The sequence below is a fragment of the Lindgomyces ingoldianus genome (genome assembly GCF_010093535.1).
Source record: "Lindgomyces ingoldianus strain ATCC 200398 unplaced genomic scaffold BDR25scaffold_29, whole genome shotgun sequence".
Classification (NCBI taxonomy): Eukaryota; Fungi; Ascomycota; class Dothideomycetes; order Pleosporales; family Lindgomycetaceae; genus Lindgomyces; species Lindgomyces ingoldianus.
In genome coordinates, this window is record NW_022985190.1 from 53,312 (window position 1) to 65,393 (window position 12,082).

At 47.7% G+C, this 12,082-nt stretch overlaps 6 protein-coding genes across 6 annotated transcripts in view; 2 read left to right on the top strand and 4 right to left on the bottom strand.

Moving 5' to 3' along the window:
- BDR25DRAFT_62141 (FabD/lysophospholipase-like protein) overlaps positions 1-310 on the top strand; it is a 4,979-nt gene extending 4,669 nt beyond the window's left edge. The window contains exon 6 of the mRNA XM_033698834.1: positions 1-310. This exon is cut by the window's left edge and continues 14 nt beyond it. Within this exon, the coding sequence (XP_033544219.1) occupies positions 1-261 (261 nt within the window). The 3' untranslated portion in view covers positions 262-310.
- Positions 311-2,005: 1,695 nt separating this feature from the next.
- On the bottom strand, positions 2,006-5,678 carry BDR25DRAFT_291756 (N-acetyltransferas-like protein; the record flags this gene model as incomplete). Its single annotated transcript, XM_033688611.1, has 5 exons — positions 5,479-5,678; positions 5,387-5,426; positions 5,181-5,326; positions 2,335-5,127; positions 2,006-2,231 (listed from the first exon to the last, which is right to left on the bottom strand). The coding sequence occupies exons 1-5, from the start codon at positions 5,493-5,495 to the stop codon at positions 2,006-2,008; spliced, it is 3,222 nt and encodes a 1,073-aa protein (XP_033544220.1). The 5' UTR covers positions 5,496-5,678.
- A 165-nt stretch (positions 5,679-5,843) lies between these two features.
- On the bottom strand, positions 5,844-6,838 carry BDR25DRAFT_335860 (putative hydrolase; the record flags this gene model as incomplete). Its single annotated transcript, XM_033693054.1, has 1 exon — positions 5,844-6,838. One exon carries the CDS (start codon positions 6,836-6,838, stop codon positions 5,963-5,965), a length of 876 nt encoding a protein of 291 aa, XP_033544221.1. The 3' UTR covers positions 5,844-5,962.
- Positions 6,839-8,273: 1,435 nt separating this feature from the next.
- BDR25DRAFT_358486 (uncharacterized protein) lies at positions 8,274-8,931 on the bottom strand (the record flags this gene model as incomplete). Its single annotated transcript, XM_033695957.1, has 4 exons — positions 8,274-8,323; positions 8,402-8,564; positions 8,620-8,744; positions 8,796-8,931. 4 exons carry the CDS (start codon positions 8,929-8,931, stop codon positions 8,274-8,276), a joined length of 474 nt encoding a protein of 157 aa, XP_033544222.1.
- Positions 8,932-8,966: 35 nt separating this feature from the next.
- On the top strand, positions 8,967-9,845 carry BDR25DRAFT_358487 (uncharacterized protein; the record flags this gene model as incomplete). Its single annotated transcript, XM_033695958.1, has 7 exons — positions 8,967-8,986; positions 9,047-9,255; positions 9,304-9,439; positions 9,511-9,559; positions 9,606-9,683; positions 9,713-9,741; positions 9,788-9,845. 7 exons carry the CDS (start codon positions 8,967-8,969, stop codon positions 9,843-9,845), a joined length of 579 nt encoding a protein of 192 aa, XP_033544223.1.
- A 1,593-nt stretch (positions 9,846-11,438) lies between these two features.
- The window catches only part of BDR25DRAFT_344807 (TPR-like protein), a 3,279-nt gene continuing 2,635 nt past the window's right edge, over positions 11,439-12,082 (bottom strand). The window contains exon 3 of the mRNA XM_033693979.1: positions 11,439-12,043. Within this exon, the coding sequence (XP_033544224.1) occupies positions 11,937-12,043 (107 nt within the window). The 3' untranslated portion in view covers positions 11,439-11,936. The remainder of the gene's footprint in view (positions 12,044-12,082) is intronic.

A 12,082-nucleotide genomic window follows, 5' to 3' on the forward strand; every position in this document is an offset into this window, starting at 1 on the left:
CGGTGGAAGGAGGCCGAAGAGCTGGAGGTGCAAGTGATGGAGACGAGAAAGAGGGTGCTTGGGGAGGAGCATCCAGATACGCTGACTATCATGGCTAACATAGCACACACGCAGAAGTGCCAAAGCCGGAATGGAGAAGCTATCTTATTGATGGAAAAGTGCTTTAAGCTACAGAAGCAGATCCTTGGCCCTCAGCACCCTCACACAGAATCTTCTCTTGAGGCTCTTAACAAGTGGCGAAAGGAAAACGCGGAAATATAAACCTAATGCTTATTTTATTTGCAGAATATAAAGTTAATGTACATGCAGAACAGGCTAAGTCGCTGAGCATGCGTACTGGTGTTACATAACAGTGATGAGCAGCGCGGCCATCTGTACGTAGTGGAGCAGTTTTGAGGTTGTACGGTGCACTGTACTAGTTAACTTTCTTGTACGTACTAACTATACTAACTGAGTAGATGAGGGAGAGTAACTAGCGGTACTCTGTAACGAGTGAAATAATAGACCGCACCGTACCATACAGAGTACAGCAGGTTGTTCACAGAGTGTGCAACCTAATTAAGAAAGATTAGTAAGAGCAGAGGGAATTTAATCCTCTTCTTAAGATACATTCCCTACTGTTTTAGTGTACTCTGTCAACTTAGTTAGCTTTTTGTTTACTACCTTATTACGCAGCTAGTTCTTTTGTAGCTCTATAGCCCTAATTGTTCTGTGTAAAACGCGACAGGATAGTGAGCAGGCGCCTTCTTAGAGTCAAATCGACTGCCTAAGGCCTAAGAGGTGGTAATGCGCTAAGAGGCTCAAGGCTTGCGGGTACCGTACTAAGAAAGTCACATTATATGGTGCCTAAAGGGGGTTGGATTGCAGTTTTGTGCAGTTTATTAACAAAATGCTAATGAAACATGCAGGATTTTCACAATCTGCATTAATTTCTGGCTTCCCTAAGGCCGTCCGCGCCCTCTAAGCCCTCTGCACCTCCTGCAGCCACGCAGACACCTCTATTTCACCTAAAATCTATACAGACTACCATAAATGGCTAGTAACAGGGCCTCACATACAGTTACTATACTAGCAACCACTATCCTTACTAACCAGTACTAAAATTCATGTACTGCAGTACTGTACAGCCGGGTGCATTGACGGACGGCCGCGTTGGCACTAATAAGAATAACTTGCCATTTGATTTCGCTACAGCAAGCAGGAAGGACGGCTGACCCGCTCCGGCCGCAGGGTTGCGATCTTGAACTGTGATTACGAAGTATTCCTTTTTACTGCCGCAAATCGCGTGTACGAAGGTGTAGCGTGGGGTTCGAGCAAGTTTGCGCCAGTTGGCCGTTCCCGCGAGGTAGCCCCTATGTCTTATTTCTGGACGCAGGGCATGTCGCACTATCTAGGAGAAATTAATATACCCTAGTACCTGCCTACCTCGCGAACTTGCTTTCTACGTCACACACATTGTTTATCATAACTTCCTAGCACTAGTTATACTACGATTTCATGCCTGAGGCAAACCTCTTTTACTATCAAAAAAAGGAATAGAAGGACAATAATGTTAGTGTAGTAAATAATTTAGTCGCGGGATTAACGAGTCCTCCACGGAAATTAAACCAGAGGATGGCCACACGTGTGTAGTTCTCAGTTAAGAAGAGTGATGAATATGAAGCAGAAGCTGCAGGACGCATTAAACATAGTGCGGTGAAAAAGATATGTAAGCAGATCCTGAGATGCTTACAAGTTAGACTACGCGAGGTTTGCTTCAGCAATCCCGGTGTTTCGTGACACCGGGAGGAGGGTATAGTTATGATGCTCGTCGGACGCCTGATTCGGTCAGTCCCATACAACCCAAATCTGCCAGCTTTTGAGTTGACAATATGCAGAAATGCAGGACTGCACAACATGAAGTATGGAAAGTTGTTTACTCTTTCATTTGATTTACCATCACACACCCAAACCCGTCACCCCACCTCTCCCCCTCCAACCCCAATTTATCCACCAATTCCCCCCACTATCTCCCTCCTTTCCCAAACTTGCTTTTCTTCTTCTTCCCACCCTCTTTAAGCTGTTCCGCTTCTCTATATGCCTCCTCCACCGCAGCACCCGCTTTCCTCTTCTTCTCTTTTCCCGCCTTCACACTGACCGTCATGGCTTTCGCACCTCCGTCTTTGGCTGCTGCACTACGGATCTGCCGTTCCGCGTCTGCCCAGTCGGTGCCACCGGCTGTGATTTCATACCTGTGGAGGGATAGGGCGTCAGCAGATTGGATCGCGGCATGGAAAGGAATTGAATCGTGGGTTCTGGGACTTGTTGTGTAGTGTGGAATTGCATCATACTCACCGATCCAGGGGCAACGCATCGATCAAGCTCTTCGCTCTCTCCCTCTCCTCTCTATCAATTTCATCCCCACCTTCCTTCAACTCCTCATCCAGATCCTTCTCCAGTGGCTTAAATCTCCGAACCCTATCCCCCTCTCCCTCGCCACCGCCATCAACCCTATTCTCCTCAGTCTCTATCGCTTCAGGCATAGTCTCCTCAACCGCTCCTTCGACTACACTCCTGAAAGCCATCGACACCTTCCTCACAACTTTCACAAACATTGCCATGAGTTGGCTTATATTCAATCCCAGCTCTTTCTCCAGATCTGAGAATTCTTTCCGTTGGAGGCCGATGGCAAGGAGGAGCGCGGTTTGCACGCCACTCAGTTTGACCTTCGATTTTAGCCTTCCAGTGAAGTAGAGTGTTGCGATGGAAGGCAACATGTCCAGGATGACGTGGTAGTCGAGCATGTTGTTTGCATACGAGTCGAGGCGCTTGAGATCGAAAGGACTGAACAAGTCGTCAAGTTCTGTTTTTCGTAGGGGTTTAGGTGTGAGATCAACGTCGAGTTTCGAGCCTGCGGATGCGGATTCATCGATCGAGAGTGCGGTTACAGAGGCGAAGGTTCGGAATTGGTAGGATAGTAGGGATAGGAAGCGATGCTGGAAATCCTTGGCGAAAGCGCCTACCCAGCTACCGTCCGAAGACGTTGTTTCAAGAGAGCGGAGCATAACGCATGTATGCTCGCCTGTAAGTTCGTTGGGAGTCTGGCGGAGGTAGACTGGCACAAAGGATGCGCGTTTCCAGAACTTATGGAGGGGAGGGGTGAGGCCGTATGATACACCGACATAATCGAGCTGAACAGCTCTGAGTTCTGAGAGGCGAGCAAAGAGTGGCGGCATATCTTTCGCCTCCCTGACTTTCACTTCGTCTTTCAGCAAGGTGGCATTCTCTAGTTCTTCCTCGGTCACCCTTCGCATCTCTTCTAGCTCATGTGGCTCGGATTCAGAAAGACTGGCAAGCTTGCCGTCGTAAAAATCAACAAGGAGTTCTAGTGCCCGCGACCCGTAGCCCATGTTTGTGTAATCTGGGTTTGTCGCTATCCGCACAACACGTGCGCCAGACAAACCTGCAAAATTTTCATCTTGAAACTGCTGGGAGACGATCCACGGTATTAGGTCACCCCCAGCACGGACACCACGACTAAGACTACTGAGGACACTCTCTTTGCTAATTTGACCTTCAAGTGCGACTTGAATAACACACAGGGGTTCTGGGAGTTTGTTATCCTCTGTGACAGGGGGGACGAGAACGAAGAGCTGGTGTGCTGGAGCGTCGGACATGAGCTGGAGGTCATTCGGAGAGTTCTTGTAGTGGCTGGCAACGTATAGCGCCATCATCTTCTGTAGGAATTTTTCTGCGGCGGGGTTGAACGAGAATAGGGTATCGCGGTTAACGTGAAGAAGCTGGCATTCGGACGGGTGCGGGCACCCTTGCGTGTTGGGTTTTGATCGAGGGAGTGTTGCATCTAGACAAAGGACGTCGTTTAGCCATCGTTCTACGCCATCCCCTTGAGCGTATCGGATAGGTTCTGAGAGTGTTATTTCTCGCAGTGAACGGCCGGTCATAAAAGGTTCCGTGCCATCTTTCGACTCTTTCCCATTGGACCGATCTATCACATGGTTTGTGCCATTAACGGCTCGGCCACGAGATTGTTCGCGAAGCTGTTGAATGAGCTTCAGAGAGAGCGATCGCCCAGTACCTTCGTAGCCGTTGATTGTCGAAGCCATAAATACCAGGTATGGACCCATTAGTTTCCTGACTAGTGGTAGTGGAATCGCTGCGGCTTCATCAATGACTACTAGCTCAGCTTGGCCTAGGGTGTAAGCGTCCTGTGGCTGAATGTACTGTATCGTCTGTCGATGTTGCCGGTGCACGTTCACCCGTACGATCGCTTTGTTGAAGTCTGGATTTGTTGACTGCATGATTGTGTAGTCTTGGTGGTCCGTGTATCCTAAAGCATCAAAGCCTTTGAAGACAAACTCAAACAGGGTCTTCAGGTTCTCAGGACTAGGTGAGGTGATAAAGATGTTGCTGTACCCATGTGCGATGGCTGCTGCCACTGCCACACCTAGTGCGGCAGACTTTCCTCGACCACGAGCGGCTGTCAACGTCACTGTACTTTGAAGAGTTTTCTCCGCAATCGCTTCAACGAATGTAAGCAGCGCTTTCGCCTGGTCCACGGTCTTGGCCAGCTTGATCAAGTCCCCAACAGGCGGGGAGTCTGCCAACGACTCTTTGATTTCTTCCAGTTCTTTCGCCTTCGGCGCCTTGCCATCTGTTTCGGGGTCTAGAGGCGGTAGTTGTTTGACATGCTTTCCCCCAGATATTGGAAGAACATTCAGCTCATCGTCCACCACCAGACACGACTCGCACTTCCCAAGCGACAAGATAAACCGCTCGTTGAATCTAGCCACGACATCACTATGTGCTTCCGTCCGGTATCTCGAGTGAATGTCCATGGACAAAGTATATAGCTGCTTTAAGCTGTTCATTCCCTTGAGGAGCAAAAGCACCAGTCCACCTCCTTCCACCGTCTCTATTGTCCTTGCAAGCAGATTCGGTGTTATGGCTTCGAAGTCTTGCAATATGCACATGCCGTATGTGTTTCCCAAAATCTTCTCCGTCTCCTTGTAGTATACGTATCGGATGTTCTGGGTGGAGACGAATAGCTCGAAAGGGTCTTCGGTGTCGACATCGCGGATTCCTCGTTTGATTTCACTCTTTATTTTCTTCTCACGCTTTCTTCGGTGACTGCGAAAGTTAGTATCAAGCCGCGAGTCAAGTACATGTCTCCTATTGCCCACCTTGAGAAGCCGAGCAATTTGTTCTTGTATGCCCAAAGCACCGACTTGTTCAATTTCACATCTACATTGAGCAAGATGTGGTATAGATTGACAATGACATCTTTCTGGCGGTCGCCGACGATGACGAAGAAGCTTCGCTTTTTCTCCTAGAAACCATGAATTTGTATTTGTGTTTCGGGTGTTACAATGTATGCGCGCATTCGTACCTGAGCCCCATTTCGAATCAATGCCGGTATTCGAGCATCGCTGAGAAGAAATCAGCATTTGTGAGCCACAGGAGGCTTGATTGCAGCCATACATCGCTTTCTTAGGCATCGTGACTGCTCCTCAGGTTCCCCCGCTCCGCCCGCGAAAAGAACCCTCTGCGGTGGGGAGACGCAACCGCTTCGAATCGCAAGGGGGTCAGAAAAGACAGAGCTATTACTCAAACTAAGATTTTCTCTAGTAGGTGGGGGGGGAGGGGTGGTGGTTCACGGCTGATTGAGCTCTGAAATCTTGGCTTCGAAAATTGTCGAAAAGTTGTCGCTTTTCTACACCCTAGGGTCTAGTAGGCAGCCCTAGTCATCGGGCTTGGCGCTCACTTTCGCCGACAGCATTACAGATGTAGTTGGACTCATCCATCTCCATCTTCGTTTCGCCTCACTCAAAACCATCACAGTCAGTAAAAATCCTATCTCGGGCCACCATATAACTCGCACTTTCATTAGCTCCTTCTGAATGATCGTCTGATAAGTGTCTTATGTACTACTTGATTTCTATTAATTCCTCAATCGATATCTCTCTCAACTGATCTCATTCTTCTTCAAAAACTCTATCATCAACTCTGCAATCTGCTTAGGATTACTCTCCGTCGCAAAATGCCCAGCATCTAAGAATTTAATCTCCGCATTCGGCAAATCCCTCTTATACGCCGTCGCTCCTGGTGCGATGAAAAAAATATCATGCTCGCCCCAACACGCCAACAACGGGATCTGACTCTTCCTAAAGTACTCCTGGAACTTCGGGTATAATTTCACGTTATTCTGATAATCGTAAAATAGGTTAATCTGGATTTCCTTGTTTCCAGGACGATCGAGTAAAGCTTGATCAAGGGTATAGGAAGCCGGGTCGAGACGGCTGGGATCCGCGACACCGTTGTCGTATTGCGACTTCGTTCCGGCCAGCGTGAGGAAGGGGAGTAGTGCGTCCCGGTTTTCTTGCGAGTTGTTGGCCCACAGCGCGCGGATCGGGTTCCAGAAGTCGCCCATACCGTCGACGTACGCGTTTCCGCTCTGGGTGACGATGGCTTGGACCTTCTCGGGATGCTTGAGGGCGAGGCGGAGACCGACTGGGGCGCCGTAGTCGAAGATGTAGAGGGTGTATTTGGAAGGTGGCTTGGGAATTTTCTCCAGGAAGGTGTCAATTGTATTGAAGAGGTTGTCGAAGGTGTAGGTGTAGTTAGACGGAACTTCTGTGAAGCCGAAACCGGGTAGATCTGGGGCAATGACTCGGTAATTTGGTTCTAGGAGGGGAATTAAGTTGCGGAATTGGTGGGAGGACGAAGGGAAGCCGTGGAGTAGGAGGACAGTGGGTGAGTGGACGGAGCCAGCTTCGCGCCAGAAGACCTTCTCTCCACTTAGGAGGGTAAGGAACTGCGTGGTAACAGTCTTGAATTTCATGTTGACCTAAAGAACTTGGTGGTTGTTGAGATTGGCGCTTCTTGGCGTCGTTCGGATGTTGTGATTAATGGATATGAGGATGATTTTGATGAGTTGAGTTAATATCCCTCTAGCCATGAGTACCAAAGTCTTTATATCTCCTTCCACTTCTTCATGACACCACTAACAGCACTATGGGATATCTCCGCATCTCTAGCTATGATGCCGGTTTTGGAATCTCTATTTTCCCTTTCCAGCAACAAGCTTAGAAATTGAGGCTGACATATCCAGATCCGCGATTTTTCGATAGCTCGATGATTCCAAACTGCTGCCCCTCATACTTCGCTCCCCCCGTCGTGTTCGCTTCCATGGTGTTTTGGCCTTTGAGTAATCTGGACCCTTGCATTAGCTTGGCACTGGAGATTTCTTATGATTACTGATATAGCATCATGCACACAAATACTCGCACCTTTCATCAGAACGCCGCAGTCCGCGGCCGAGCAATGAGGACAGCTGTCTTGACTATCGGCTCGGCATCCCCACCGGCATTGGGCGTCGACTTACTGACTGTTAACAGTTTGCTGCATTTCCGCGGGGTTACTTAGGGATCTTAGTTATCTGCAGTCTGGCCTTCTTGGGAATACTACTATTCGCAGCCGGTCCATTCCCACTATGGAATCATTTTCGGAACCTCCTTTTAGGAAATGAAGACCCTCGCAGACTGTTAAAGTTAGCCCCTGTCATCCCGACTTCTTTCCAAATCTTCTCCCGGTACTCCAGGAGGAACTCCGGTAGTCCAGTGGGAACTCTGATACTTTAGAGAGGCTCAATTGCATCGGGGCGGCTAGTACTTTCGGAATCAGTGCACTCCCTTGGTATTCCCTCATTCCATGGTCATTGAACATCGAGATGGGGTTATCACCAACATGGAGGGAACTACCGCCAGGAGAACTATAGACGCCACCTCTACCCAATGGCCTCTCCGACCTCAGCTCTTGAGTAGTATATAAATCTCAATTGTGGTGATTATTACCACACCTTCACCGAAAATGCCATCTGGGATATTGTTCCACGCAGGAGAGATTGATGTCAATCGTCCTCTCTCCAACTCCTCACAAATTGTTATGGTCTCTGCTCAATTCATTCGACTCTACCAAACATTCTCGAATTGTCATCACCCTCGTCAACTTCACCCCCCATTTCTCCCAACGAATACGCCTTCCCTCATCTGAGCCCTCTGTTTGACTACAGCCTCCAGTAGCGGAGGTAGCGGATGGAGGTGTGATAAAAACCGCAAACTGGTAGGCAAGATACCTGGTCCCATCGGAGACATCATTGAAGAACAAGAGCTGTGAAGAATGAGGAGAAAATATATGCACGAAGCATTCATATTGCCAATTCAAACTAGTTACTCTCTTTAAGCTAAACCGCCGGAAAGTATGTAAGCCCACAATTCCTAGACCTCAGCGCTTTTCATAAAGTGGCGCCTATTCTCGGTACCGGGAACTCAAAGACTGTTTGACCTGCTACCCGGTTGTGCTTCATGAGCAAATTAACATTCCCTGCCCATATAAGAAAACCGACGTGGTGACCTCTTCGAAAATCCGAAATATAAAGAAGGTGGATAACGTGACGTGTGGAAGAGGGAGAGGCTCGACATGAGCGGTGTGATGTAAAGTCTGGATTGAAGGATGGTGGTATGCAACACTCCCGACCGAGTAAACGTACCACCATTACGCACGCCAATCTTAGATTGCCGTATCCGTCGTTACAGCGTTGGAAGTTAGAATAGATGTAGGTACGTCCAGGTTTGTGTTCTTTTCAACCGCAAACATGATGGATAACTTCTCTAATATTTGCCGTTCAAGAGAGGTTTCAGTAAAAGATATAATCAAGAAGATTGTGGTGTATTTTATAGGTTTATGCGCTATTCCCACAGTCAATAGGCTTCACTATCGAAATTCCCAATCACCCATACCTTGTAATAACTCATGATTCTCATCTATATCCCTCCAATTGCCACGGAACAGCATAGTCCCACCCTCTCTCGCCTTATTCAATCGTGTATCGATGCTCGAGGGCGTAGTTATATAATGCCAATCCACACACTCCATTTCCTTCCACAATACAAGCACTTTAAGGACAAAAAATGGCGATATATCTGTTTAAGTGTTCTGGATTTTGCTTACGCTATAAAATTTATATACCTAATGGATGTTGGAGCCGCAGGGCCGATCTAACGGACAAAAAGCCTTCACACCATGGGGACCGCACGGTTCTCTGCCGAAGCGCTTGGAGCACCTCTGCATATCCTGTTAGTATCGCGTCGAAGCTCAAAGACATCACACTGAAATCAAGGACTACTCACAGCCAGCAATTGAGTCTGTTATGTGTGTCTAGCTTTGTTAAGCAGAAACTAGCGAGGCCAGATTATGAAGGTACAGAACTGGTACTAGTCTAGCATGGCACTCTCGAATCAAATCGAGTGCAGAGGTCCCCAGGCTCTGAACCGTTTAATCCGATCACGCACAATTTAAATTTTCGACGTCCGACAAGTTTTTCTCTTCGTCCCCACAACATTTTTCGCTGGTTTATAAAAGGCTGCGATACTCACCTTCATGAGTTGGTATTAACATGCGGCCGCGTAGGAATAAAAGCCTCATGATCCCACTTTCATGTTGATGGGAGCCGAGTCAGAAATTGAATGGGTTCAAGAAAGTAACCATGTGCACTGCCGAAATTGTTCTCCTTATCTCGAGGCCTTTTAACTTTAAAAATGCAAACGCAGACATGGTTGCTGGACAACCTTCGGAGCCTGAGCCGCGTCTCAAAAAATCCCAGATTTAGAATAGATGGGGCAAACGAAGTCGAACTTGCCTCGGCTGGACGATGTAGCAGGAGCAGCAAAACTACAGCGAGAAGATGTCATGGGGATTTGCATTAAAGAGCTCGAATGGGAATAAAAATGAGAACAATTTGTCAGTATGAGCTAGTTTGGAGTTCGACAAAGCACAACACTGATTTTTAGAGAATGATGAGAGAACTGTGTGGAGAAAGCAGCCAGGAGCAGAGAAATGAGATGTTTTTTATGCTCCAACTAGCTGCGCTGAAACCACAACCTAGGGTTGAGAATGGACGATATAATCCCCTTCCCCAGTCAAGGGAAAGCTCGAAAGATCCCAAAGTCTATGGGTGTGTTGGAACTCTCACTCACCACTTCTCTTCTTTCTCGTCAGCATGATTCATAACCATTTTTGCTACAAAAGAAGGGAGGGGTCGTGACTTCTGGAGACTTTTGGGGGGTTTAAAAGAGCCATTACTGGGGCTCATGATTGCAGAACACTCCCCTTGAAAGCGCGGGACCTCGAAATGGATAGTCGGCGGTGTTACATGAGATCTTTGGCCTTTCTCAGACTTGCTGAACACGCAGTGGTGCCTCGCACCAGCTCTCAATCTTCACCTGGATGTACGAATCCTAGGGAACCGGAATTAATAGCAAATATGACTCATGGCAACAAACCACCATTCCCCGAAGCACAGAAAATGACCATTGATATCTCTAGGATATCCACTGAGGTCGATAACACCAATTCCAAGATGTTTCCAAACAGATTGGCGACTCTTTAAAATCCAAATATCAATCTTTCAAGCTGTATCGATCCTAGTATACCATAGGCCAACCCAAAAGTTCGGGGAATTCACCGGAAATCTCTAAGTAGAATACAGAGACTACATTGATGAGGGGTTTCCGGTTCGGTTAGAGCCACAACGGTACAGGTTCGCAGATCTCCTCTTGAGATTAAGGGTAGCGAAAGTCCATCGAGCAGTTCCATAACGCCTTTAGCGTCGCACGTGATGCGCATCCGTGCACCGCTCTAGCCGTTTATTAGGATTAGCGCCTTCCCCATTAGGACTACCATCACTCAATTCACCTGATTTGATTCTCGCCACCTGATTCAGCTCAACCTTATCCTCGACCCCTTTATCTACCTTCAGGAAATTTTGCATACTGCCTCACAACCGTTTATAGGACCTCTCGCAAAGGCAGGTAGGGGGTCGAGGATAGTCAATTAGGGTGAATTGAGTGATGGTGTAAGGTCTGGGCAGCCCAGGTGATTATATAGTGTACAGGGAAGAGTTAGTCCTTACTACGAGGACGTTAGTCCTAACAGTATCATGTGTGACAGTTGGAATCGCAGACCTTCGAAGTTTGAAAAACAAGGAGATATACGCTGAGCCTCCTGGCCGTAAGATACAAATCATCCCACAAACCATGCCACAAACCATGCCACAAACCATGCCACAAACCATGCCACAAATCCAGAATGAAATATTCGTCACAGCCAGCTCTGTCGACATGATAAAGGCCAAATTAAGCATATAAGTCAGACTTGGCAAAGGGCGTTACCAGAGCCTAAGACCACAAATGAGCCCGAATGCTATAGGTTGCATTGTCTCCGAGAATCCGACCAGGAAAAAACACAAATGGAACGCGCCGTTTCTTACAGTGTCGTCAGGAACTATACTTCAAAAGAAGAGAGTACCACGCTAGAGATAGTTAATATTAGTGCATTGCAGGGATTTGAATGCTTTGCTACGTAAGAAACTCCTATCGTGTGATCTTTAACCTATGATGAGCCGAAAGGCATGGCGCCAAAAGCAATGTCTCTAAACTTATATTCTTTGGTACACAAAGTTATTGCGATTGCATTCCTGCTCGTAAAGAGCCGAAATATAAGCAGAAGCTGGAAATCGATCTTCGATGCGCCGGGATCCAGCTCACATATTTAGAATAAAATATACTCCAGGCTGCCTCCGCTTCAAATACCCTCTTCGTAATAGTCCATTTAGTCACACCTAGAGTGATCACCTTTTTGCTGTTCGTTCCACTGCTCACTGGAGGCGATAGCTTTGTTTTGCTTCTTGTTGCGTGGTGGTATAATGGTTGAGATACGCAATAATTCTTGGGTGGTGAGAGCCGAGTATATGTTCGAAACCATTGCACGCTCGCTGGTATAGCTCTGTCGCCTCCTTATACCGCTTCTGCTTATGTAGAAGGTACGCCAGGTCGTAAACGGAATTCAATGTGTATGGCCCTTTCTGGGCCTCTTTTCTCTCCCTATAGGGCTCGCCGGTGTAGCTTCTCTGCTTCGTCGTACTTCCCCTGGTACCGCAGTATGTTCGCTAGGTTTCCCACGCTTGTTAGCGTACGTGGGTGATGTACACCTAGCTCCTTCTCGTACCCTTCTAGCGCTCGCCGGTTCA